At 48.5% G+C, this 26,885-nt stretch overlaps 1 protein-coding gene across 1 annotated transcript in view; it reads left to right on the plus strand.

Annotated features, from left to right (window-relative positions):
* The window catches only part of LOC139760136 (alpha-1,3-mannosyl-glycoprotein 4-beta-N-acetylglucosaminyltransferase A-like), a 127,084-nt gene that overhangs the window by 5,446 nt on the left and 94,753 nt on the right, over positions 1-26,885 (plus strand). The window contains 1 exon segment of the mRNA XM_071683025.1: positions 17,989-18,080. Coding sequence (XP_071539126.1) covers positions 17,989-18,080 — 92 coding nt within the window.

Consider the following 26,885-nt stretch of genomic DNA (forward strand, 5'->3'; position numbering starts at 1 on the left):
GTACTTCGTGGAGCGCAGGCGGGAGAGAAATATCATGATTTGCACTTTAATTCAGGCACCTCGCCGTATTTGTGGCAGGGTTTCATTCTCTCTCTCTCTCTCTCTCTCTCTCTCTCTCTCTCTCTCTCTCTCTCTCTCTCTCTCTCTCTCTCTCTCTCTCTCTCTCTCTCTTGAAGATAAACCTTAGAAATATGAATGATTGACAATTGGAAAATCCTGGAAGGCATACTCCCCACACAACACCCAAAAGAAATTTCCTATTAGCATGGCAGACATGAAAGTCTGTCGAATATTACCCCCCAAAAAATCAAAAAGGCTTGATATGGACATTGGATATATCATGTACGTCTGGGGCCCAAGGCTTTGCCTTCACCCTTCAGGAACACTGTAGGGTGGTCGGTGGAGAGACTGACGAAGGTCTTGGATAAATAGCCACGAAGTGCACCAGACCAGCTCGGCTGCGGTGTTCACATGGGCTTGCTGGGCGCAGCTTGCAACAGCTTAGGCGACGAACGGCCCCAGCCCAGCAGCTTGGATCCAGCCCAAGTTGTGGGAGCCAGAGGACCTTCGAGGTGCGTGGACTCCAGGTAAACGCCAGAACCCCCCAGACAGTAACAGAATTCAATAGAAACTTTTCTCCCCCCAAGATTTGATCTCTCCACAACTTTTAATATTTCCATTGGTTTTCGATACATACATATATCTATATATATATCCAAAAACTCACTCGGGATCGGGAACGCGTCGCCCTCTGAGGTAACTTGTCTCTGGGATTCCCAAACCCGTTTTTAGAGCTATGTATTTTTATTTTTTCTTAGTATAGGATCTTTAGCGTGGTTGTTCATATGAGGTTGCAGATCTCAGCTGACCCAGAATGTGTGTGTGAGGGGTCGGGTCGGCGACCGTGACTAACCCAAATAGTGGTGAGTCAATGGCAGGTCGGTTTGTTGATTTTGGTGACTCGGACCTCAAGAAGACGTCTTGGTGGCTGGCCCGCCCCAGAGTGACTATGTTCGACCTCCATTCTCTCTCTCTCTCTCTCTCTCTCTCTCTCTCTCTCTCTCTCTCTCTCTCTCTCTCTCTCTCTCTCTCTCTCTCTCTCTCTCTTCAGGGCAGCCTCCAACCCTCTCCAGTGGGACCTCCAGCCCTCTGCAGTAGGGCTTTAAGCCCTCCGCAGTAGGACCTTCAGCCCTCTCCAGAAGGACCTCCAGCCCTCTGCAGTAGAACCTCCAGTCCTCTGCAGTAGAACCCCGAACCCTCTGCAATACGAACTGCAGCCCTCTGTATTAGAACCTCCATCCCTCTACAGTGGGACCTCCAACCCTCTATAGTAGGACCCTACAGTTATATGCAGTAGAACCTCCAGCCCTCTGCAGTGGGACCTCCAACCCTCTATTGTAGGCCCTACAGTTATATGCAGTGGAACCTCCAGCCCTCTGCAGTGGGACCTCCAACCCTCTATTGTAGGCCCTACAGTTATATGCAGTGGAACCTCCAGCCCTCTGCAGTGGGACCTCCAACCCTCTATTGTGGAACCTCCAGCCCTCTGCAGTGGGACATCCAACCCTCTATTGTAGGCCCTACAGTTATATGCAGTGGAACCTCCAGCCCTCTGCAGTGGGACCTCCAACCCTCTATTGTAGGCCCTACAGTTATATGCAGTGGAACCTCCAGCTGGAGGGTCATCACAATGGGAATATGACTTGGGGTTCATTACCGCAGGTTAGTCACTAGGGGGTCATTACTACGGGAATGCTACTAGGGGGTCATTACTACGGGAATGCTACTAGGGGGTCAATACTACGGGAATGCTGCTAGGGGGGTCATTATTACGGGAATGCTACTAGGGGGTCATTACCACGGGATACTGCTAGGGGGTCATTACTACGGGAATGTCACTAGGGGGTCATTACCACGGGAATGCTAGTAGGGGGTCATTACTACGGGAATGTCACTAGGGGGTCTACTACGGGAATGCTAGTAGGGGGTCAATACTACGGGAATGCTACTAGGGGGTCAATACTACGGGAATGCTACTAGGGGGTCATTACTACGGGAATGCTACTAGGGGGTCATTACTACGGGAATGCTACTAGGGGGTCAATACTACGGGAATGCTACTAGGGGGTCAATACTACGGGAATGCTACTAGGGGGTCATTACTACGGGAATGCTACTAGGGGGTCAATACTACGGGAATGCTACTAGGGGGTCAATACTACGGGAATGCTACTAGGGGGTCAATACTACGGGAATGCTGCTAGGGGGTCATTACTACGGGGATGCTAGTAGGGGTCATTACTACGGGAATGCTAGTAGGGGGTCATTACCACGGGAATACTATTAGGGGGTCATTACCATAGGAGTGTTCCTAGGGGATCATTGACATAGAAGTGTTACGAGGAGGTCATTAACTTGCAGGGGTCAGCAGGGGTCATGACAAGGGGGGGTGGAATACCACGCCGATCTGAGAGATGGCCGGGAAAGGGGCTTGCCAGACCACTTGACCATAATATGTGGGTCAACGTTTTAGGTTTAGGTGTTGTAAGGTCAGAAGAATGAATTAAAGATGTGCAGGTCAGCGAAGGAGTGAAATTCAACTTCCCGAAGAAGATCGGTAAGAAGTTGAGTTATATTGATGTAAGGGTGGCAGGTGAGGTGCTGGAGGTGCGGAGGGGCTGGACTGTTGATGTGAGGGTGGCAGGTGAGGTGCTGGAGGTGTGGAGGTGCTGGACTGTTGATGTGAGGGTGGCAGGTGAGGTGCTGGAGGTGCGGAGGTGCTGGGCTGTTGATGTGAGGGTGGCAGGTGAGGTGCTGGAGGTGTGGAGGTGCTGGACTGTTGATGTGAGGGTGGCAGGTGAGGTGCTGGAGGTGTGGAGGTGCTGGGCTGTTGATGTGAGGGTGGCAGGTGAGGTGCTGGAGGTGTTGAGGTGCTGCGCTGTTGATGTGAGGGTGGCAGGTGAGGTGCTGGAGGTGTGGAGGTGCTGGACTGTTGATGTGAGGGTGGCAGGTGAGGTGCTGGAGGTGTGGAGGTGCTGGACTGTTGATGTGAGGGTGGTAGGTGAGGTGCTGGAGGTGTGGAGGTGCTGGACTGTTGATGTGAGGGTGGCAGGTGAGGTGCTGGAGGTGTGGAGGTGCTGGACTGTTGATGTGAGGGTGGCAGGTGAGGTGCTGGAGGTGCTGGGCTGTTGATGTGAGGATGGCAGGTGAGGTGCTGAAGGTGCTGGACTGTTGATGTGAGGGTGGCAGGTGCTGGAGGTGCTGGGCTGTTGATGTGAGGGTGGCAGGTGAGGTGTGGAGGTGCTGGACTGTTGATGTGAGGATGGCAGGTGAGGTGCTGGAGGTGTGGAGGTGCTGGACTGTTGATGTGAGGGTGGTAGGTGAGGTGCTGGAGGTGTGGAGGTGCTGGACTGTTGATGTAAGGGTGGTAGGTGAGGTGCTGGAGGTGTGGAGGTGCTGGACTGTTGATGTGAGGGTGGCAGGTGAGGTGTTGGGGGTGTGGAGGTGCTGGACTGTTGATGTGAGGGTGGCAGGTGAGGTGCTGGAGGTGTGGAGGTGCTGGACTGTTGATGTGAGGGTGGCAGGTGAGGTGCTGGAGGTGTGGAGGTGCTGGACTGTTGATGTGAGGGTGGCAGGTGAGGTGCTGGAGGTGCAGGGCTGTTGATGTGAGGATGGCAGGTGAGGTGCTGAAGGTGCTGGACTGTTGATGTGAGGGTGGCAGGTGCTGGAGGTGCTGGGCTGTTGATGTGAGGGTGGCAGGTGAGGTGTGGAGGTGCTGGACTGTTGATGTGAGGATGGCAGGTGAGGTGCTGGAGGTGTGGAGGTGCTGGACTGTTGATGTGAGGGTGGTAGGTGAGGTGCTGGAGGTGTGGAGGTGCTGGACTGTTGATGTAAGGGTGGTAGGTGAGGTGCTGGAGGTGTGGAGGTGCTGGACTGTTGATGTGAGGGTGGCAGGTGAGGTGTTGGGGGTGTGGAGGTGCTGGACTGTTGATGTGAGGGTGGCAGGTGAGGTGCTGGAGGTGTGGAGGTGCTGGACTGTTGATGTAAGGGTGGTAGGTGAGGTGCTGGAGGTGTGGAGGTGCTGGACTGTTGATGTGAGGGTGGCAGGTGAGGTGTTGGGGGTGTGGAGGTGCTGGACTGTTGATGTGAGGGTGGCAGGTGAGGTGTTGGGGGTGTGGAGGTGCTGGACTGTTGATGTAAGGGTGGTAGGTGAGGTGCTGGAGGTGTGGAGGTGCTGGACTGTTGATGTGAGGGTGGCAGGTGAGGTGTTGGGGGTGTGGAGGTGCTGGGCTGTTGATGTGAGGGTGGCAGGTGAGGTGCTGGAGGTGCTGGGCTGTTGATGTGAGGGTGGCAGGTGAGGTGCTGGAGGGGCTGGACTGTTGATGTGAGGGTGGCAGGTGAGGTGCTGGAGGGGCTGGACTGTTGATGTGAGGGTGGCAGGTGAGGTGCTGGAGGGGCTGGACTGTTGATGTGAGGGTGACAGGTGAGGTGCTGGAGGTGCTGGGCTGTTGATGTGAGGGTGGCAGGTGAGGTGCTGGAGGTGTGGAGGTGCGGGACTGTTGATGTGAGGGTGGCAGGTGAGGTGCTGGAGGTGCTGGGCTGTTGATGTGAGGGTGGCAGGTGCTGGAGGTGCTGGGCTGTTGATGTGAGGGTCATTGTTCTGTGGGGAAGTCAGCGACCATCCTGCCTGGTCGGACGAGATTTTTGTGGACCGGACGAACGTGAGCGAAGGGCTTGGGCAGCCAACAGCTACCGGACGCACGCGGCATTTGTTGACATTGTGACGTCATATCAGCTGAGTCTGGCAGATGAGCAGATGCCGTGTACACTTTAGGACTACCCCGTGTACACTGGAGTGTGTGGTCCCTGCAGGACTACCCCGTGTACACTAGAATGTGCGGCCAATATAGGACTACCCCGTGTACACTGGAGTGTGTGGCCAATATAGGACTACCCTGTGTACACTGGAGTGTGTGGCCAATATAGGACTACCCCGTGTACACTGGAGTGTGTGGCCCCTGCAGGCCTACCCCGTGTACACTGGGGTGTGTGGCCCCTGAAGGACTACCCCGTGTACAGAGGTGCGTGTGGGTCTCCAGGATTACCCCGTGTACGTGTGTGGGCCTGTAGGACTACCCAGTGTACAGAGGTGCGTGTGGGTCTCCAGGATTACCCCATGTACGTGCGTGGGCCTGTAGGACTACCCAGTGTACAGGAAGACCACTGCTTATTGTAATGCTGCCGCCCTTGCTCACGTCGTGCTCCCACTGGTAAGGAAGTGGAGTGCAAATTGCACTGTTACGCTTCCACTGCGAAGAACAATTAATATCGCGTCTGTGTGTGTGTGTGGATGAAATGGAATGTACATTGAGTCATTCTCCTTTCCACTGTGAAGCGAGTGGAGAGGGCCTCTCGCTTCGTTATGCTCCCACTGGTTAGTAGTCACTGTGGCACATATTCCTCTAATATATCCCAGACATATAGAAAATATACTAACCCCCCCCTTTGATTCTGGCCCTGAATATATTTCCTTTATATTTATTATTATTATTCACCAAAATCATTATGGTTTTAGCCATGAATACCCTGCATTGTAAGGGACGAATAAAACATTGGCATCCCTCATATTTTTTTGATCTTTTTTTTTTCTTTTTTGGCCACTAGAGGGACAATAGCCCCTCCCCAGTTCACTCACAGCTCATTACGCATAGGTCAGCTATAGCCCAGCCAAGCCATGTCGTCTACGCTTGAATGGAAATACCTGTTAGTTTATTGATTATATTTTATGAGCGATTATATTAAAGCAGAGTGTGCGTTTCAGTGTGTCATCATTTTTTTTTGGGGGGGTATAAAAAGTCGTGATTATTATTGATGAATATATTGTTATTGATTATTATTATTATTATTTTATGATTATTATTATTATTTATTATTTATTATTATTTATTATTATTATTAGTATTAGTATTATTATTAGTATTTTTATTATTATTATTATTGTTATTATTATTATTATTATTATTATTATTATTATTATTATTATTATTATTATTATTATTTTTATTATTATTATTATTAGTATTATTATTATTATTATTATTGTTATTATTATTATTTTTATTATTATTATTATTGTTATTATTATTATTTTTATTATTATTATTATTATTATTATTATTATTATTATTATTATTATTATTATTATTTTTATTATATTTTTTATTATACTTTGTCGCTGTCTCCCGCGTTTGCGAGGTAGCGCAAGGAAACAGACGAAAGAAATGGCCCAACCCCCCCTACACATGTATATACATACATTATTATTATTATTATTATTATTATTATTATTATTATTATTATTATTATTATTATTGTTATTACTATTATTATTATTATTATTATTATTATTATTATTATTATTATTATTATTATTATTACTCTATTATTATTATTATTATTATTATTATTATTATTATTTTACGACTGATATGTTAGAATATCTTGAGAAATGTACGTATATACCATACAGTTTATAATGTGTTTATACCTAATGAATGTTTGTAGGTAAGAAGTGGAGACTTTACTTCTTGTAAACTTGATTATACCACATTGTGTGAACCATTTTACCTGGATGTGTGGTATTAGTGCAATTTACGAGTGGGGAGGGAGCTACACTCATAGAAGCCTTGGTGAATACGTGGCTTTGTGGGTCTTGTAACCCCACGGCCTGGACTGGGTCCAAGCTGTTGGGCTGGGTCGTTCGTGGATCGACCAAGCTGTTGGGCTGGGTCGTTCGTTGGTCGACCGAGCAGTTGGGCTGGGTCGTTGATTGACCGAGATGTTGGGCTGGGTCGTTGGTCGAACGAGATGTTGGGCTGGGTCGTTCGTTGGTCGACCAAGCTGTTGGGCTGGGTCGTTCGTTGGTCGACCAAGCTGTTGGGCTGGGTTGTTGGTCGACCAAGCTGTTAGGCTGGGTCGTTCGTTGGTCGACCAAGCTGTTGGGCTGGGTCGTTGGTCGACCAAGCTGTTAGGCTGGGTCGTTCGTTGGTCGACCAAGCTGTTGGGCTGGGTCGTTGGTCGACCAAGCTGTTAGGCTGGGTCGTTGGTCGACCGAGATGTTGGGCTGGGTCGTTCGTTCGTCGACCAAGCTGTTGGAAGCAGCAGTTCGCGGGCCCACATAGCCCCCCCCCAACCCACGCGCGCACACACACACACACACACACACACACACACACACACACACACACACACAGCCCCATTTCGTGGTCTTTTATTTTTATGAGAGAAGTTTCCCTCCGTTATTCCATTTGCACTCATTTTTCGCTCTTGCTTCCCGAGTTTGTGTGACTTTCCTTCAGCTGTGTTGGTGATGAGGTGGGTTCCGTACCTCTCCATGTCCACATCTCCTTTGATGGATTGTCTTCAGTTGCCTTGATGAGGAGGTGGGTTCCGTACCTCTCCATGTCCACATCTCCTTTGATGGATTGTCTTCAGTTGTCATGATTAGGAGGTGGGTTGCGTACCTCTCCATGTCCACATCTTGGTGGTGATGGCTTGTCTTCGACAGCTGGCTTGTGTCACCATCGTTGTGGTCGCTGGGGGAAATCGTCGCTGGTTTTGACACACCTCGTTGTCGCTAGGGTGTTCAGATGGGGGATAGGTAAGGTCTGGTGTCTCAGTAAAGTGCCTCAGGATGCACGGCTGCCGCCTCCAACAGCCTGATTGAGCCGACCGACTCAGCAGCTTGGGGTCTGGCGTACCGTAGGGTTAGAAGTGAGGATATTCCATCTTAAGGCTCTGCCCTCTGTTCTTAAAGCTACCTCGCTAAAGCGGGAAATGGCGAATATGTATGAAAAAAATTATATATATATTGGAAAGGAAGCCATTTGGTAGATCTGTTTACCAAATGGCGTCCTAGCTACGTCTCTTCGTTGTATATCAAGTGACTGTTATATTTCTCTCTTGTGTCTCCTCTGATGATGTGATTATTGCACGAAAGTGCACTTGGGAACTTACCGTGTTTCATCTCCCCATGGACTTTTAGGAATATATATATATATATATATATATATATATATATATATATATATATATATATATATATATATATATATATATATATATATATATATATATATACACACACACACACACACACACACACACACACACACACACACACACACACACACACACACACACACACTTTTAAGTACCTGAGCGAAGAAATGCATATCTATAATCCAAGTGTCACTTTCCGACAGAAATAATTTTTCGTCATAAAGGTCTACTCAAGGAGTTTGTGATGCATCGGTAAACTATTGATTCATTGCATCGCACACGGCATTTCTTGTGTTAGTGTAGGTTAACTCAAGGCTTGTGGAAAACTGGTGCTTTGATGGTTGATATGTGCGTATTTTGATGCGTGTGTGTGTGTGTGTGTGTGTGTGTGTTGCTCATGCTTTGAAAAAGGGGGGTGGGGGGGGGAGGACACAGGGTTTGGTCACGTCGGCCATATTGATCCTGTGCTCAAGGCTGAGGCCGCCGTTAGCCCCCGGCCCGAGTCTCCTGCAGCGGGTCATGAGCCAGTGCCTCTGTGTGTCCCTCTCGCTCACCGGCTCTGCCGTCGTATGGGTATGCCAGTGACGTGTGTGTGTGTCTGTGTGTGTGTGTATGTGTGTGTGTGTATACTATACAGGGAGGGAGTTCTACACTCGTGGGGCGCCCCTCCGTCACTTGAACATTCAGTCTTCACTGTCGTGTAACCTTTTTACATTTCTGTTTTGCTGGACGCATTCACGGTTGTATAATGCAGTTTATGTCGTTCGTTCCACTAACTCAGATGATACAGAAGTCCTTCTTTATCTCCTTCCCAACACGTTCCTTGCTCGATATCGTGTTATGGCGTCTGGTTCTTCGAACTTTGCATTTTTCGAAGAACTGTTCGCTGTTGATGGGTTGTGATCAAGTCACCCCCTTAACCTTTCTCTCTTCCATTTTAGACTAAAGTCGAGGCCTACACTCTTTCCCTAGTCACTTAGTTCTCTCAAATGACCCATCATTGTTCTCCTCAGAAACCTGTGTGGTAATTCGCTTTCGCCTCTTCGCTTTGGCTGACCAAACTCGTGGAGCATCTGTTAGTTTTGGCCTCATGCAGAAGATGAGTAACTTGCTGGTATTTTCTTATCCAGGATCTTGAATGCTTTTTTTCTCAGATATTTGCCAGCAGATAGTTTGTATCGCTGGTCGAACTCGTAAGGTGTTAGGGATTTGGTTGACTCTGAAGTCTCTCTCTCTCTCTCTCTCTCAGACTTAGGTTCCTGTAGGTTATTTCCTGTTTGACGATATTCATACCAAGGTCTTCTGACGCTGTTTGATTTGACTGATAGTACTCACACCAAGGTCTTCTGGCGCTGTTTGATTTGACTGATGATATTCACACCAAGGTCTTCTGACGCTGTTTGATTTGACTGATGATATTCACACCAAGGTCTTCTGACGCTGTCTGATTTGTCTGTTTTTTTTTTTTTTTTTTTGACTTGTAAAGAGTTAGAACCTTACGCTTACTCTTTGATCTTTACTAGAAAAACAAATCTGAAAACCTTAAAACTGTTTACGTAGAAGTACATGATGTGTCCCATTGTCATTATATTTACTACGGTTGAGTTTCATCAACGTTACATCAGGCCAACTTTTGAGTTTGTCTAGGTCCCCTTGTGAGTTGATGCACTCCTTCTCACATTTATATCCCGCATGACGTTGGTAGTAACTGCAAACATATTTAGGTAGGTGTCCAATCCTTTTTTAGTAAGTCAGTCACTTAGATCGTCGAAAACAGTGGTGTTAGAACAGAGCCCTGCGACGTGCCTCAGAACAGAGCCCTGCGACATGCCACTGGTGACCTCAGCCCATTTCGAGAAGGCCCCTCTGACATGCGTCCGTTATTCCTTTCCACTGAGATAATCTGTCCACTGAGGGAATCGTCCTCTTATTCCCGGGTGGAGATACAATTTCATTACAAGTATCATTTGTGGTATAGTGTCCAGTGCTTTCTGAGAGTCCAGATACACATTCAATACACTCAGCCTTCTATTTTGTCCTAAGTGGAGCTCACTCTCTCGTAGAAGCCATAGGGTTTCGATACACACGACCTCCTCTCCCCGCTACCGTGTTGTCTCTCACTTCGGCAGTTCCTCCCATGCAACAGGTCGTCCATTCGCTCTCTTGGTTATCGTTCCAGTATCATATGGGTGGACTGGTCTGTAGTTCAGCGCCTCCTCCTGGTCTCATTTCTTATATATTGGTGTGATGTTTACCTCACTGCAGTCCCTTGGTATTCTACTACCTTCCTCCAGCGAGATCTTGAGCAACACTTCAGGCGTATCTGGACACAAATGTAGAACATGAGACGAAATTTTTATCTGGACTTTGAGCCATATATGGGTCAGCACCTTGATGTGTTCTGCTTATCTTTTCTAGACGCTTCACTGCTTTCGAAGACTTGGTGTGACTGCTGTCTGTGTGTTGCAGGGAGAGAGTTTTACGCTCGTGTTGTGCCAGTCTTTTAACCTTGTATACATATATGCCCCGTTTCGTATATGCCTATGCACACACACACACACACACACACACACACACACACACACACACACACACACACGCACGCACGCACGCACGCACGCACGCACGCACGCACGCACGCACGCACACACACACACACACACACACACACACACACACACACACACACACACACACACACTAACCTGTGCCAGGTGTGTGTGTGTGTGTGTGTGTGTGTGTGTCATCCATGATGACAGATAAGGGGAATGGACTCTGCTTTAAGGCCAGGAAGGCGTCGTCTCAAGTGTCACCTTCTTCAGTAGACTCTTGCTTTAAGACCAGGAAGACGACGTCTCAAGTGTCACCTTCTTCAGTAGACTCTTGCTTTAAGACCAGGAAGGCGACGTCTCAAGTGTCACCTTCTTCAGTAGACTCTGCTTTAATTAAGGCCAGGAAGACGACGTTTCAAGTGTCACCTTCTTCAGTAGACTCTGCTTTAAGACCAGGAAGGCGACGTCTCAAGTGTCACCTTCTGCAGTAGACTCTGCTTTAATTAAGACCAGGAAGACGACGTCTCAAGTGTCACCTTCTTCAGTAGACTCTGCTTTAAGACCAGGAAGGCGACGTCTCAAGTGTCACCTTCTTCAGTAGGCTCTGCTGTAAGGCCAGGAAGGCGACGTCTCAAGTGTCACCTTCTTCAGTAGACTCTTGCTTTAAGACCAGGAAGGTGACGTCTCAAGTGTCACCTTCTTCAGTAGACTCCGCTTTAAGACCAGGAAGGTGACGTCTCAAGTGTCACCTTCTTCAGTAGGCTCTGCTGTAAGGCCAGGAAGGCGACGTCTCAAGTGTCACCTTCTTCAGTAGACTCCGCTTTAAGACCAGGAAGGCGACGTCTCAAGTGTCACCTTCTTCAGTAGACTCCGCTTTAAGACCAGGAAGGCGACGTCTCAAGTGTCACCTTCTTCAGTAGACTCCGCTTTAAGACCAGGAAGGTGACGTCTCAAGTGTCACCGTCTTCTGTAGACTCTGCTTTAAGACCAGGAAGGCGACGTCTCAAGTGTCACCTTCTTCTGTAGACTCCGCTTTAAGACCAGGAAGGCGACGTCTCAAGTCTCACCTTCTTCAGGAGACGGTGGCGCCAAAAGAGAACAGACACTCCGTTCGACCGTATGGTTAGCCTCAACCATCCCTCCCTCCTCCAGCTTCCTGTCCTTACATACTTGTCTTCCATTTTCTTCATCCTGCGTTTTGCTCAGGTCTGATTCTGTGGACGATGTTTATGCCCATTGCTGAAGTCAGTCGGAGCCTCTGTAGGTTGTCGCCCCCTTTGGACACGATCACTTCTCGTGAGTGTAACGTCGTCGCAAGATGAGGTACGACCCTAGACCCTCTGGCGTTGACGTAGATCTGGTATAGAGATAGCCACCCTCGTGAATTATACCCGATGGAATGCCATTTTCGTTTCATTCATTCATATTTTTTTCTTTTTTCAATCTTTGTCTTTTTTTTCTTTTCATTTCCTGTGGGAGGCCTGTGTCAAGTGCCTTCATGGAGTCCGTTCGCCCCGTCTCTCTCTCTCTCTCTCTCTCTCTCTCTCTCTCTCTCTCTCTCTCTCTCTCTCTCTCTCTCTCTCTCTCTCTCTCATAAGTGGTGTGAGGGATGGGTACGGGTGTGGGGTGCAAACGTGCCACTGCTCATGGTAGCGGAGGAGCAGGAACAGGGTGTGTGTGGTGGTGGGTCAGCCCCCACAGCAGCCACCGTGCTGGGCTTTACAGAGTGTGTGCACCTTGACGCGAGCACGTGACTGTGTGTATTGTGTTAACGGTGTGGCGGAGGAGGAGGAGGAAAGCGACGTAGGTCATGATCTGGTGAATCTGGACTCGATATGCATGAATCTGGTGATGTGGGGGGCCGTGGCCTGGTCACTGGTCCACTCGAGAGACAAGGGTCGTACGTGTATTGAAAACAAGGGCCGTACGTTTGGTGAGAGGCAAGGGCCGTACGTTTGGTGAGAGGCAAGGGCCGTACGTTTGGTGAAAGGCAAGGGCCGTACTGTAAGTGAGAGTCAAGGGCCGTACTGTAAGTGAGAGTCAAGGGCCGTACTGTAAGTGAGAGGCAAGGGCCATAACATGGAGTAATAGTCAAGAACCATCCTGTATAGTGTGAGCGATAGTATGGCCTTCGAATAATCTTGAACACCTGATGTTCTCTCTCTCTCTCTCTCTCTCTCTCTCTCTCTCTCTCTCTCTCTCTCTCTCTCTCTCTCTCTCTCTCTCTCGACCGTTGGCTTACAAGAGATATGAAAATTTTTCAGCCTCTAATAACCCTTTACGGGCGGTAGATAGACGAGATAAAGTACCCCTAGAGGCTACACCGTTAAGGGGACTTTACCCCACTGTTTATCAACTGAACCCTCGATCATGCTCCTGTAAAACCATAAGGGCATCAAACACACACACACACACACACACACACACAGGACTCGCCTCTGCGTGAGAGCCAACCCTTTAAGGCAAGAGCGGGTAAATAAATAGCCAGTGGAGTTATCAGGATGTCTTCACCAGCGCTCGAACTCCCCCACACACACACACACAACACGGGAGCGTTGACGACCAGCGCCTCCCGCGTCTCGAGGTTTTGACCATCGCGTGTTGAGGGTAATATTCTCTCTCGTACGTGTTCCACCTTCTTTCAAGTTCGTTTATTTCCTTCTCCTCCTCCTCCTTCTCTCTCTCTCTCTCTCTCTCTCTCTCTCTCTCTCTCTCTCTCTCTCTCTCTCTCTCTCTCTCTCTCTCTCTCTCTCTCTCTCTCTCTCTCCTGGTGCGTGCCGTGCGCGTGGCTCAGTATTGTGTCTCTTGGGCTTCGAATCCCCCCCTTGTCAGCCCGATTCTGAAAGGGCCCTTTGGTATTATACTAAGACCCATTTTCCAGGTGGGGCTACACGACTTTCCATAGCAGGGTAGATGGACTTTTCATATTTTTTTTTTTTTGAAGCAAGGAGACTTTTGACAATACTTTTATGTTGTTATGTCTGTAACGACCCTTGAGTTGGTTCGGTGGTACGACCCTGGATCACGATGGTATATGACCCCTTAAATGTGAGGGTGCGAGCCTTGAGCACTATTGTATACATGTACGACCCTTCGAGTACGACGGTATAGCGACTCATGAGTAAGTAGGATGTTACGACCATCAGGCACGACGGTATATGACCCTTGAGTACGACGGTGGAACGACCCTTCGTGTTGGTACGATGGTGTGATCCTTGAGCACGGCGGTATACGACCCTTGAGTACGACAGGTGTAACGACCCTTGAGCAAGCACGATGGCGGTACGACCCTTGGGCGCGACGGTACGACCCTTGAGCACGACGCTACGACCCTTGAGTACTACGACGGTGCGCGCGCCCCGATGGGCGTCTCCTTCGACCGAACCCATGATATTAGAGGCCACGGAGGCGAGGCTCATGGTGCATGACGACCCCCAGCTCCTCTTGTGACCCCCCCCATTAAAGCACCCACCAGGTGGTCAGTCTCGTAGAGTAGGGGGGGTGGGGAAAGTATGAGGTCTCTAGTATCTCGCGAGACTGATTGCGAGACGTCCAGCTGTGGTGTGTGGCGATCAGGACTTCGAAGGTGGGGGGGACTTCGAAGATAGGGGGGCGCCCCGTGGTTACAGAGGGGTTCGTCATGCATTGACGATGTTTTAAGAGTTGAAACGTAATGGTCGAGGACCACAGTGCATGACGCAGCCTTCGGTCCCTCTTCTTCCCCTACCCCACCCCACCAATCGTAGGAGACCCTACTGGTCGAGGACCACAGTGCATGACGCAGCCTTCCGTCCTTCTTCTTCCCCTACCCCACCCCACCAGTCGTAGTAGACCCTACTGGACGACCACAGTGCATGACGCAGCCTTCAGACCCCCACGCCAGTGGTAGGAGACCATACTGGACGACCACAGCGTATGACGCAGCCTTCAGACCCCCACACCAGTTGTAGGAGACCATACTGGACGACCACAGTGCATGACGCTGCCCTGGTGTTGTCACGGTGGCAGGAGACCATGATGGAAGACTACAGTGCATGACGGTGCCCTGGTGTTGTCACGGTAGCAGGAGACCATGATGGAAGACCACAGTGCATGACGCAGCCCTGGTGTTGTCACGGTGGCAGGAGACCATGATGGAAGACCACAGTGCATGACGCTGCCCTGGTGTTGTCACGGTGGCAGGAGACCATGATGGAAGACCACAGTGCATGACGCTGCCCTGGTGTTGTCACGGTGGCAGGAGACCATGATGGAAGACCACAGTGCATGACGCTGCCCTGGTGTTGTCACGGTGGCAGGAGACCATGATGGAAGACCACGGTGCATGACGCTGCCCTCAGCCCTCACACCAGTACGGTGTTGTCACAGTGGCAGGAGACCATGATGGACGACCACAGTGCATGACGCTGCCCTGGTGTTGTCACGGTGGCAGGAGACCATGATGGAAGACCACAGTGCATGACGCTGCCCTGGTGATGTCACGGTGGCAGGGGACCATGATGGAAGACCACAGTGCATGACGCTGCCCTGGTGTTGTCACGGTGGCAGCTCTCGGGGCGCACCTCGCGTTATTTGTTTCTGTTTATAGACGGGCTGGAGGCGCTACCCCAGCAACGGAGGGTGCCGGGCCTCCAGCCTGGGCCCGCCCGCCTCTCTCTCTCTCTCTCTCTCTCTCTCTCTCTCTCTCTCTCTCTCTCTCTCTCTCTCTCTCTCTCTCTGCCACCAGCCTCATCTCATTCACTCTTTCACCCCTCAACCCTCTCTCACTATCACCAGTCACATCTCACTCTTATCACCTCTCAACCCTCTCTCACTATCACCAGTCACATCTCACTCTATCACCTCTCAACCCTCTCTCACTATCACCAGTCACATCTCACTCTATCACCTCTCAACCCTCTCTCACTATCACCAGTCACATCTCACTCTATCACCTCTCAACCCTCTCTCACTATCACCAGTCACATCTCACTCTATCACCTCTCAACCCTCTCTCACTATCACCAGTCACATCTCACTCTATCACCTCTCAACCCTCTCTCACTATCACCAGTCACATCTCACTATCACCTCTCAACCCTCTCTCACTATCACCAGTCACATCTCACTCTATCACCTCTCAACCCTCTCTCACTATCACCAGTCACATCTCACTCTATCACCTCTCAACCCTCTCACTATCACCAGTCACTCACTCACTATCATCTCTCAACTTCAAGTATCACCTCCCTTTAACTCCCATCTCCCTCGTGATATTCTCCCTAAATCTCATTGCATCATCTCATCATCATCTTGTCTCTCTATAGTCTCTTATCTCTCTTATATTATCTCCTCCAGGCACTTATCTCGCCTCACACCACCCCCTCCTTCATACTCCCCACCCCTGACCCAACGTCTCCGCACAGCACTGTCAGGGGAGCAAGCTTCAAAAACTACCTTATTTCCTGGTCATTAAGGTTTATTTTCCCTTCAAGCAATTGGACACGATCTTTGGAGAAGGACTTACGAGAAAAAAAACAAATATGAACCAAGATTTTTTTTGGATCTGCTAGATTAGCCCTTAGTGTATTGGTCACCTAACGTAAGGAGACTTGTAGATATGCTTGATTAACCATCTGTGTTCTGGTCACTTAATTTATGGAGATTTATTGGTCTGTTAGAGAAGGTCCAGAGGAGGTCAACAATAGATATGCTAGAGAAGGTCTAGAGGAGGTCAACAATAGGTATGCTAGAGAAGGTCCAGAGGAGGTCAACAATAGATAAGTTAGAGAAGGTCCAGAGGAGGTCAACAATAGATAAGTTAGAGAAGGTCCAGAGGAGGTCAACAATAGATATGCTAGAGAAGGTCCAGAGGAGGTCAACAATAGATATGCTAGAGAAGGTCTAGAGGAGGTCAACAATAGGTATGCTAGAGAAGGTCCAATAGAGGTCAACAATAGATATTGCCAGAGAGGGTCCAGAGGAGGTCAGCAATAGATATGCTGGAGAAGGTCCAGAGGAGGTCAACAATAGATATGCTAGAGAAGGTCCAGAGGAGGTCAGCAATAGATAAGTTAGAGAAGGTCCAGAGGAGGTCAACAATAGATATGCTAGAGAAGGTCTAGAGGAGGTCAACAATAGGTATGCTAGAGAAGGTCCAATAGAGGTCAACAATAGATATTGCCAGAGAGGGTCCAGAGGAGGTCAGCAATAGATATGCTGGAGAAGGTCCAGAGGAGGTCAACAATAGATATGCTAGAGAAGGTCCAGAGGAGGTCAGCAATAGATAAGTTAGAGAAGGTCCAGAGGAGGCCAACAATAGATATGCTGGAGAAGGTCCAGAGGAGGTCAACAATAGATATGCTAGAGAAGGTCCAGAGGAGGTCAACAATAGATATGCTAGAGAAGGTCCAGAGGAGGTCAACTCATCATGAATGAGGTAATGAAGCTGAACCTTAGGGGGTTGGTTACCAGCTTGAGAGAGGGTTAGCAACTGGCGTTTATATGAAGTAAGCTTCGGGAGGAGAGAGAGAGAGAGAGAGAGAGAGAGAGAGAGAGAGAGAGAGAGAGAGAGAGAGAGAGAGAGAGAGAGAGAGGATGGTCTTACACACCCCTACAGCTCAAGCTGGGCTCAAGTGGCTTGGACCCAGCTTGAGACGTCTGAATAAAAGACATGTTCATAACGTACTAGTCTCTTGAATCCATGTGACACTGTCCATTTTGAATTTTTTCTTTTCTGAATTGTGAAAGTTAACGAGATATTGAGAGTAAGATACAAAGGAGAAAGTTGGGATAGATATGAAGACAGATATGTCCATTACGTATGCACGAGATCACCTGATGAGAGCTTTTATGTTCTTGAACCGGGGCGATGATGTGGAGAGTGAACAGTTCTTCGAAGGATGCTAAAAGTTCTTCGAAGGCTGCTGGGTTAGGACGACCAGAGGCCATAACGTAAGAAACGTGCTTGAAAGGGATGGCAAGGAGGGTAGTGGGTGAATGGAATAGACAGAAGTATGAGACGATGAATGCAGACAGGATATAGAAGTTTGAAAAAAGAAAAAAAAAAAATGTGCGACAGTATATTCAAGAGACGGGGGCCCCGCGAGTGTAGAACTCCCTCCCCGCACAGTTTATGTTTACAAATTAGTAATTATAGACGGATGATTACAGGCACAGTGTGAGTTAAAGGTTGGTGAGAGAGTGCAGGTTTGGCCCTGTTCGTCACACTAATGTGTGTGTGTGTGTGTGTGTGTGTGTGTGTGTGTGTTGCGTTCACACTTGCTTCACAATTCACTGTTAAGTAGATACAGGCAGTACAGCTGTGGCCTGAAATTGCACTGAGTGTATGACGGCACAGTTACTGGCATCTAACGTCTTTGCTTCCTTGTTGCAGTGTGAGCAGAATGCTTCGACGGCGTCTGGGGTTCCTCTTCACGGTGGCTCTCCTCACCCCAGCCTTCGTCCTCTTCTTCGTCACCAGTCCAGGTAAGTCCTCACCCCAGCCTTCGTCCTCTTCTTCGTCACCAGTCCAGGTAGGTCCTCACCCCAGTCTTCGTCCTCTTCTTCGTCACCAGTCCAGGTAGTTTCTCACCCCCAGCCTTCGTAACTTGTCCAGGTAGGTCCTCACACCAAGCCTTCGTCACCAGTCCAGGTAGGTCCTCTCCCCCAGCCTTCGTCACCAGTCTAGGTACGTCCTCACACCAAGCCTTCGTCACCAGTCCAGGTAGGTCCTCACCCCCAGCCTTCGTCACCAGTCCAGGTAGGTCCTCACACCAAGCCTTCGTCACCAGTCCAGGTAGGTCCTCTCCCCCAGCCTTCGTCACCAGTCTAGGTACGTCCTCACACCAAGCCTTCGTCACCAGTCCAGGTAGGTCCTCACACCAAGCCTTCGTCACCAGCCTAGGTACGTCCTCACACCAAGCCTTCGTCACCAGTCCAGGTAGGTCCTCACCCCCAGCCTTCGTCACCAGTCCAGGTAGGTCCTCACACCAAGCCTTCGTCACCAGTCTAGGTAGGTCCTCGCACCAAGCCTTCGTCACCAGTCCAGGTAGGTCCTCACCCCCAGCCTTCGTCACCAGTCTAGGTAGGTCCTCGCCCCCAGCCTTCGTCACCAGTCCAGGTAGGTCCTCTCCCCCAGCCTTCGTCACCAGTCTGGGTACGTCCTCACATCAAGCCTTCGTCACCAGTCCAGGTAGGTCCTCACATCAAGCCTTCGTCACCACTCCAGGTAGGTCCTCACCCCTAGCCTTTATCACCAACCCGGATATATGTATTGTCTTCCCAAATGTTGAAATTTTTTTTTGTTTTATAGACATAGGAACACCTGTACAAGTGTTGGTTGTGTCTGTTACATATAACAGCTAAAAGAATGAGTGTGAGCAGATGTGGCCTTTCGTCGTCTATTTCCTGGCGCTACCTCGCTGACGCAGGGGGCGGCGATCGAATGTGGGGTAAGAGAAGAGAATTTATATGTTGTCTTTTTTCTTTGCCTTCATGAATTTGTGCTGTTTGCTGTGGTGCGGGATGGCGTCGGGAATGGATGAAGGCGAGCTTATATATATATATATATATATATATATATATATATATATATATATATATATATATATATATATATATATATATATATATATATATACATATAGGCATGTACAGAGCTTCAGACTGGGGAAGAGCAGTGTGGTTTCAGGAGTGATAGAGGATGTGTGGATCAGGCGTTTGCTTTGAAGAATGTATGTGAGAAATACTTAGAAAAGCAAATGGATTTGTATGTAGCATTTATGGATCTGGAGAAGGCATATGATAGAGTTGATAGAGATGCTCTGTAGAAGGTATTAAGAATATATGGTGTGGGAGGCAAGTTGTTAGAAGCAGTGAAAAGTTTTTATCGAGGATGTAAAGCATGTGTACGTGTAGGAAGAGAGGAAAGTGATTGGTTCTCAGTGAATGTAGGTTTGCCGCAGGGGTGTGTGATGTCTCCATGGTTGTTTAATTTGTTTATGGATGGGGTTGTTTGGGAGGTGAATGCAAGAGTTTTGGAAAGAGGGGCAAGTACGCAGTCTGTTGTGGATGAGAGGGCTTGGGAAGTGAGTCAGTTGTTGTTCGCTGATGATACATCGCTGGTGGCTGATTCGTGTGAGAAACTGCAGAAGCTGGTGACTGAGTTTGGTGAAGTGTTTGAAAGAAGAAAGCTGAGAGTAAATGTGAATAAGAGCAAGGTTATTAGGTACAGTAGGGTTGAGGGTCAAGTCAATTGGGAGGTCAGTTTGAATGGAGAAAAACAGGAGGAAGTGAAGTGTTTTAGATATCTGGGAGTGGATTTGGCAGCGGATGGAACCATGGAAGCGGAAGTGAATCATAGGGTGGGGGAGGGGGCGAAAATTCTGGGAGCCTTGAAGAATGTTTGGAAGTCGAGAACATTATCTCGGAAAGCAAAATTGGGAATAGTGGTTCCAACAATGTTATATGGTTGTGAGGCGTGGGCTGTGGATAGAGTTGTGCGCAGGAGGATGGATGTGCTGGAAATGAGATGTTTGAGGACAGTATGTGGTGTGAGGTGGTTTGATGGAGTAAGTAATGTAAGGGTAAGAGAGATGTGTGGAAATAAAAAGAGTGTGGTTGAGAGAGCAGAAGAGGGTGTTTTGAAATGGTTTGGTCACATGGAGAGAATGAGTGAGGAAAGATTGACCAAGAGGATGTGTGTGTCAGAGGTGGAGGGAACTAGGAGAAGTGGGAGACCAAATTGGAGGTGGAAAGATGTAGTGAAAAAGATTTTGAGTGATCGGGGCCTGAACATGCAGGAGGGTGAAAGGCGTGCAAGGAATAGAGTGAATTGGAACGATGTGGTATACCGGGGTCGACGTGCTGTCAATGGATTGAACCAGGGCATGTGAAGCTTCTGGGGTAAACCATGGAAAGTTGTGTGGGGCCTGGATGTGGAAAGGGAGCTGTGGTTTCGGTGCATTATTACATGACAGCTAGAGACTGAGTGAACGATGGGCCTTGTTTGTCTTTTCCTAGCGCTACCTCGCACACATGAGGGGGGAGGGGGTTGTTATTCCATGTGTGGCGAGGTGGCGATGGGAATGAATAAAGGCAGACAGTATGAATTATGTACATGTGTATATATGTATATGTCTGTGTCTGTTTATATATGTATACATTGAAATGTATGGGTATATATATTTGTGTATGTGGACGTGTATGTATATACATGTGTATGTGGGTGAGTTGGGCCATTCTTTCGTCTGTTTCCTTGCGCTACCTCGCTAACGCGGGAGACAGCGACAAAGCAAAATAAATGATAAAAATGATATATATATATATATATATATATATATATATATATATATATATATATATATAATTAATGAAACTCCCGCAGCGCTTAGGAAGCCTGCCACGTCCACTGAGCATGAACAGTCGTGGGATGTGTTGAATCTGTATTCATAGTAACGTAAGGATGAGCAATGTCCAGAGCGTAAACGGGAGGGCATGACTCGTGTTTGTCTAGGGAGTGTGGTTTCCGATGGGTGTATATATGGTGGATTGGAGCGTAAGACTTTGGTGTGGGGGGAGGTCGGTTGCATAGTGTTCGTTGGGTCATTTCAGTGTGCATATGATTTGTCAAGTGTTGCATTTGCTGCCTCTTTATCTTAAGATCTATATTTTCATGCATCAAACGTTGGAAAAGGCCTTAGAAGTGTTTCTCCTCCTCCTCCTCCTCCGTCTATCCAACTGACAGCTGTAATGTAGCATATTGCCACAAAGATATCATCCATCCAGACAAGATGTTGAAATCACATCAGCTGGCAGTTTTGTGCGCTGGTTGCATATACTTTACTCTTGTAGTTGCTCACAATTACGCTACTTCGTTGTGATTATCATATGCCTTTCCTCGCTGTCGCCTTGTGAGCCACTCACATTATTTATTGAGTGAATATCCTTTAAATAAACATTGATAAATCGATGCTTACTATCCCCTTGTGAGCTAGATAAACATTGATGAATCGATGCTCACTATCCCCTTGTGAGCCACTCACATTATATATTGTGTGGATATCCTTTAAATAAACATTGTTAAATCGATTTTTTTTTCGGTTTACCGAAGTTGACAACTTTTCTGAGCCTCTGCTTTGAGACCTGAGACAACAATACGTTCACTGCGGACTGGTTTCAAAACTCCTGGAAATTGGTCCAGTCAGCCTTCATAACACTCCCTCCCATTCCTATGGCTTGTAGGTGGGGTCAGCTGTAGATTCCTCCAAGACCTTGAAAATGGGCTTACGGTAAGCCCAGGGTGTGTGTGTGTGTGTGTGTCTGTGTGTGTGTGTGTGTGTGTGTGCGTGTGTGTGTGTTGGTGTGTGTGTGTGCACCTTGTGGACGCGAGATCTCCGGTGGGAGCAGGTGAACGGTGGGCCAGGGTGGTGCAGTACCATCCGTTGGATGAAGACCCAGGGGGCGAGAGAGAGAGAGAGAGAGAGAGAGAGAGAGAGAGAGAGAGAGAGAGAGAGAGAGAGAGAGAGAGAGAGAGAGAGAGAGACCCCGAACGATCAAGGTGGTTGATTCGGTCGTGATGATGGGTTTGGCGTAGAGAGGATGGGTATTGCAGACCGCTTGTCTGCTATGCCTCTCTCTCTCTCTCTCTCTCTCTCTCTCTCTCTCTCTCTCTCTCTCTCTCTCTCTCTCTCTCTCTCTCTCTCAGATGAGAAGAAGAAAGAAAACAGTCTCTTGCACCCAGCAAGGCGTACGGCGGGCGAGGGGGGCGGGGGGGCGGTGAGCGCTCCGCGCCAGCCCCCCTCAAACCCTGCCATTTTGGCTACATCCCATCATAGTTACTCGTAGGTAGGTACGTACGTACTCTTTCTCGAGAGAGAGAGAGAGAGAGAGAGAGAGAGAGAGAGAGAGAGAGAGGGCGTCGCGGTACTGAGCGGCGAAACCGGTTTTAGTGAGCCGGGGAGGCGGGCGTGGGGTGGAGAGGTCGCCCTCGGTATGGGCCGACCTACGGCGATAGGGATGTTTCCGGCCCACGTGACCTGGCCTGCCCCTAGCAACACTTAACGCTGCCTTACCGCCTCCCTCCCTCTCTCTCTCTCTCTCCCTCTTTGTCCTTCACCCTAGCCCTTATCACGGCGGGTGGTGGGAGGGTTCCCTGCTGCTGTTGTTAGTGGTGGCAGGGTTCCCTGTTGCTGTTGTTAGTGGTGGCAGGGTTCCCTGTTGCTGTTGTTAGTGGTGGGAGGGTTTCCTGCTGCTGTTGTTAGTGGTGGCAGGGTTCCCTGTTGCTGTTGTTAGTGGTGGGAGGGTTCCCTGCTGCTGTTGTTAGTGGTGGCAGGGTTCCCTGTTGCTGTTGTTAGTGGTGGGAGGGTTTCCTGTTGCTGTTGTTAGTGGTGGGAGGGTTCCCTGTTGCTGTTGTTAGTGGTGGCAGGGTTCCCTGTTGCTGTTGTTAGTGGTGGGAGGGTTCCCTGTTGCTGTTGTTAGTGGTGGGAGGGTTTCCTGTTGCTGTTGTTAGTGGTGGGAGGGTTCCCTGTTGCTGTTGTTAGTGGTGGGAGGGTTCCCTGTTGCTGTTGTTAGTGGTGGGAGGGTTCCCTGCTGCTGTTGTTAGTGGTGGCAGGGTTCCCTGCTGCTGTTGTTAGTGGTGGAAGAGCCCGTTGCTGGTGGTGGTGTTGCTGGGAGGCTCCCTTTGCTGCTGTTGCTAGTGGTGGTAGGGTTCCCTGCTGCTGTTGTTAGTGGTGGCAGGGGTCCTTGCTGGAGGTGGTGTTGCTGGGAGGTTCCCTTCTGCTGTTGCTAGTGGTGGCAGGGTTCCCTGCTGCTGTTGTTAGTGGTGGCAGGGGTCCTTGCTGGAGGTGGTGTTGCTGGGAGGTTCCCTTCTGCTGTTGTTAGTGGTGGCAGGGGTCCTTGCTGGTGGTGGTGTTGCTGGGAGGTTCCCTTCTGCTGTTGCTAGTGGTGGCAGGGGTCCTTGCTGGTGGTGGTGTTGCTGGGAGGTTCCACACTGCTGTTGCTAGTGGTGGTAGGGTTCCCTGCTAGTACCACGCTCCCATCTCTTCACTATAAGTTCGTAAACAGAAGACAGTTTTCACAACGTCACTTAACCTACGTTAGGGAGGAGTGAATACGATCTTGCGAATTCTTATCGAGAGGAGAAATCCGGGAAGAAACCTCGAATACCAATTAATTAATCAGGATAACTGGGCTCAGGATATTGAATGATTTTCGTTGAATTTATCTACGTAAATTAATGTTGGTTAGTTATAATTTATTTTATTTTTTTACGTGTGTAAGTCACCTTCGGTGCGACTGTATCATCGTCGCTTGACGAGGAGAGAGGGCGTTCAGCTTCGTCGAGGAGGAACTTCGCGCTCCAAAAAAGGAGCACATCATTTACTTTGCCACAGGTGTTCTGCAGGTGTTTCTTCTTCGCTGACTGTCAGAGAAACGTTGATATATGATCTTTGAAACACCACGCATGACCATGAACCAGCATTGATATAAACCTCAACACTGTCAGATTATTAAGGATTTTCTTTTTTTTTTTTTTCTTTTATCGATGTTTGAAAGCTGAGGCTGTAGCAATAATTTACCCCCAGTAAAAAGAAGATAATGATACGTGTCAGCTGTTAATTTGCTGCTTGAAACATGTCAACGTCTTCAGTATTCGCGCTCTGGCGAGGTAGTTTGGGAAGGTAATGGAAGCAACGGCTGGAAGGTCCGCACCTGTTCCAGGAACGTCCAGCACTAGACCATTGGACATTGACGGTAGAGGGTAAAGCTGGAAGGTCTGCACCTGTTCCATGAGCCTCCAGCACTAAACCATTGGACATTAACAGTGGAGGCTAAGGCTGGAAGGTCCGCACCAGGTCCAGGAACCTCCAGAACCAGACCACTGTACGTCATTAGGGGAGGCTATGGCTGGAAGGCCTTCACCAATTCCAGGACCCTACAGAACCAAGCCACTGGACGTCATTAGGGGAGGCTATGGCTGGAAGGCCTTCACCAGTTCTAGGAACCTCCAGAACCAGACCACTGGACGTCATTCGGGGAGGCTATGGCTGGAAGGCCTTCACCAGTTCCAGGAACCTCCAGAACCAGGCCACTGGACGTCATTAGGGGAGGCTATGGCTGGAAGGCCTTCACCAGTTCCAGGAACCTCCAGAACCAGACCACTGGACGTCATTAGGGAAGGCTATGGCTGGAAGGCCTTCACCAGGTCCAGGAACCTCCAGAACCAGGCCACTGGACGTCATTAGGGGAGGCTATGGCTGGAAGGCCTTCACCAGTTCCAGGAACCTACAGAACCAGACCACTGGACGTCATTAGGGGAGGCTACGGCTGGAAGGCCTTCACCAGTTCCAGGAACCTCCTGAACCAGACCACTGGACGTCATTAGGGGAGGCTACGGCAGGAAGACCTTCACCGGTTCCAGGAACCTACAGAACCAGACCACTGGACGTCATTAGGGGAGGCTATGGCTGGAAGACCTTCACCAGTTCCAGGAACCTCCAGAACCAAGCCAATGGACGTCAGCGATGAAGACTACGGCTGGAAAATGTTCACTCGACTATGCTCCAGTTGTGGAATATTTTTCTCTTTTTTTTCTTTTCCTCAATTGCCCCTCCGGATCATATATGTATTTCTTAATCCGAGACCCGAGACACGCACAGGGTGACCGTTTCCCGGACAAGCCCCATGTCAGGAGCATTTGGCCCCTCCAGGAAGCAGTTAGCAGTGAATAATTAAGATTTCTTAGGGGGAGGTAAATCACAAAGCCCCTCGGGGTTTGACTCCTTTTTTATGCCTTGGTATGTAGAGAGTGAGGGGTTGCGGCAGGAGCCTTGTGTCGCCCGTGGAGATGGCCTATCGTCATGCCAGGCTCGCCCGCCCTCTGTGTGGGGGGGGATCTGAAAGAAAAGAAACACCTGGTGGATCACTGGGGCTTGTATAATGGCCCTACCCTAAGGGGTGAATGCACCAGTAACGTCAGCCATGATTCATATGGTCGGTGTTGTTGATGGATACACGTCGACTGGTTTGTGGTTTGCCGTCCAGACACTCTTGGTATACATAGCTGAAGTGGTGGAGGCATGTGTGTGAAGAACTTCTGCAGTGTTTATGGTAACGAATTGTACGTACACACACACACACACACACACACACACACACACACACACACACACACACACACACACACTGTTTTACTTTACCAAAAGGAACAAAGAAGAGAAGGGGCCAGATTTTTTTTATTTATTTTGCTTTGTCGCTGTCTCCCGCGTTAGCGAGGTAGCGCAAGGAAACAGACGAAAGAATGGCCCAACCCACCCACATACACATGTATATACATACACGTCCACACACGCAAATATACATACCTATACAGTCTCAACGTATATATATATATATATATATATATATATATATATATATATATATATATATATATATATATATATATATATATATATATACACACACACACACACACATAGACATATACATATATACACATGTACATAATTCATATATATATATATATATATATATATATATATATATATATATATATATATATATATATATATATATATATATATTAGGATTAGGATTAAAAAATGATTCAGATGGTAGATGTAGAATTTATAATGCTCTTGTAAGCAGTCTAGTCTTGACTTGTTTGCGTAGAACAGAAGGTGAGGTAATTTGTGTATAGCAGGTGAGCAGTACCTGACACGCGCCTGCACAAAGCAGTCATTCACAACCAGAATTTCTTAGGGTCATATATATATATATATATATATATATATATATATATATATATATATATATATATATATATATATATATATATATATTTTTTTTTTTTTTTTTTTTATACTTTGTCGCTGTCTCCCGCGTTTGCGAGGTATATATATATATACGCACATATATATATTCATACATATTCGCCATTTCCCGCGTTAGCGAGGTTGCGTTAAGAACAGAGGACTGAGCCTTAGAAAATCCTCGCTTGGCCCCCATCTCTGTTCCCTCTTTTAGAAGAGTATAAACTGAAGGGGAGGATATGTAGCCCTCCACTCCCGCCCCTTTTAGTCGCCCTCTACGACACACAGGAAATACGTGGGAAGTATTCTTTCTCCCCTATCAGTGGATTGAACCAGGGCATGTGAAGTGTCTGGAGTAAACCATGGGAAGTTTTGTGGGTCCTGGATATGGAAAGGGAGCTGTGGTTTCGGTGCATTATTACATGACAGCTAGAGACTGAGTGTCAACGAATGGGGCCTTTGTTGTGTTTTCCCCAGC

The sequence above is a fragment of the Panulirus ornatus genome, chromosome 35, assembly GCF_036320965.1.
Source record: "Panulirus ornatus isolate Po-2019 chromosome 35, ASM3632096v1, whole genome shotgun sequence".
Classification (NCBI taxonomy): domain Eukaryota; kingdom Metazoa; phylum Arthropoda; class Malacostraca; order Decapoda; family Palinuridae; genus Panulirus; species Panulirus ornatus.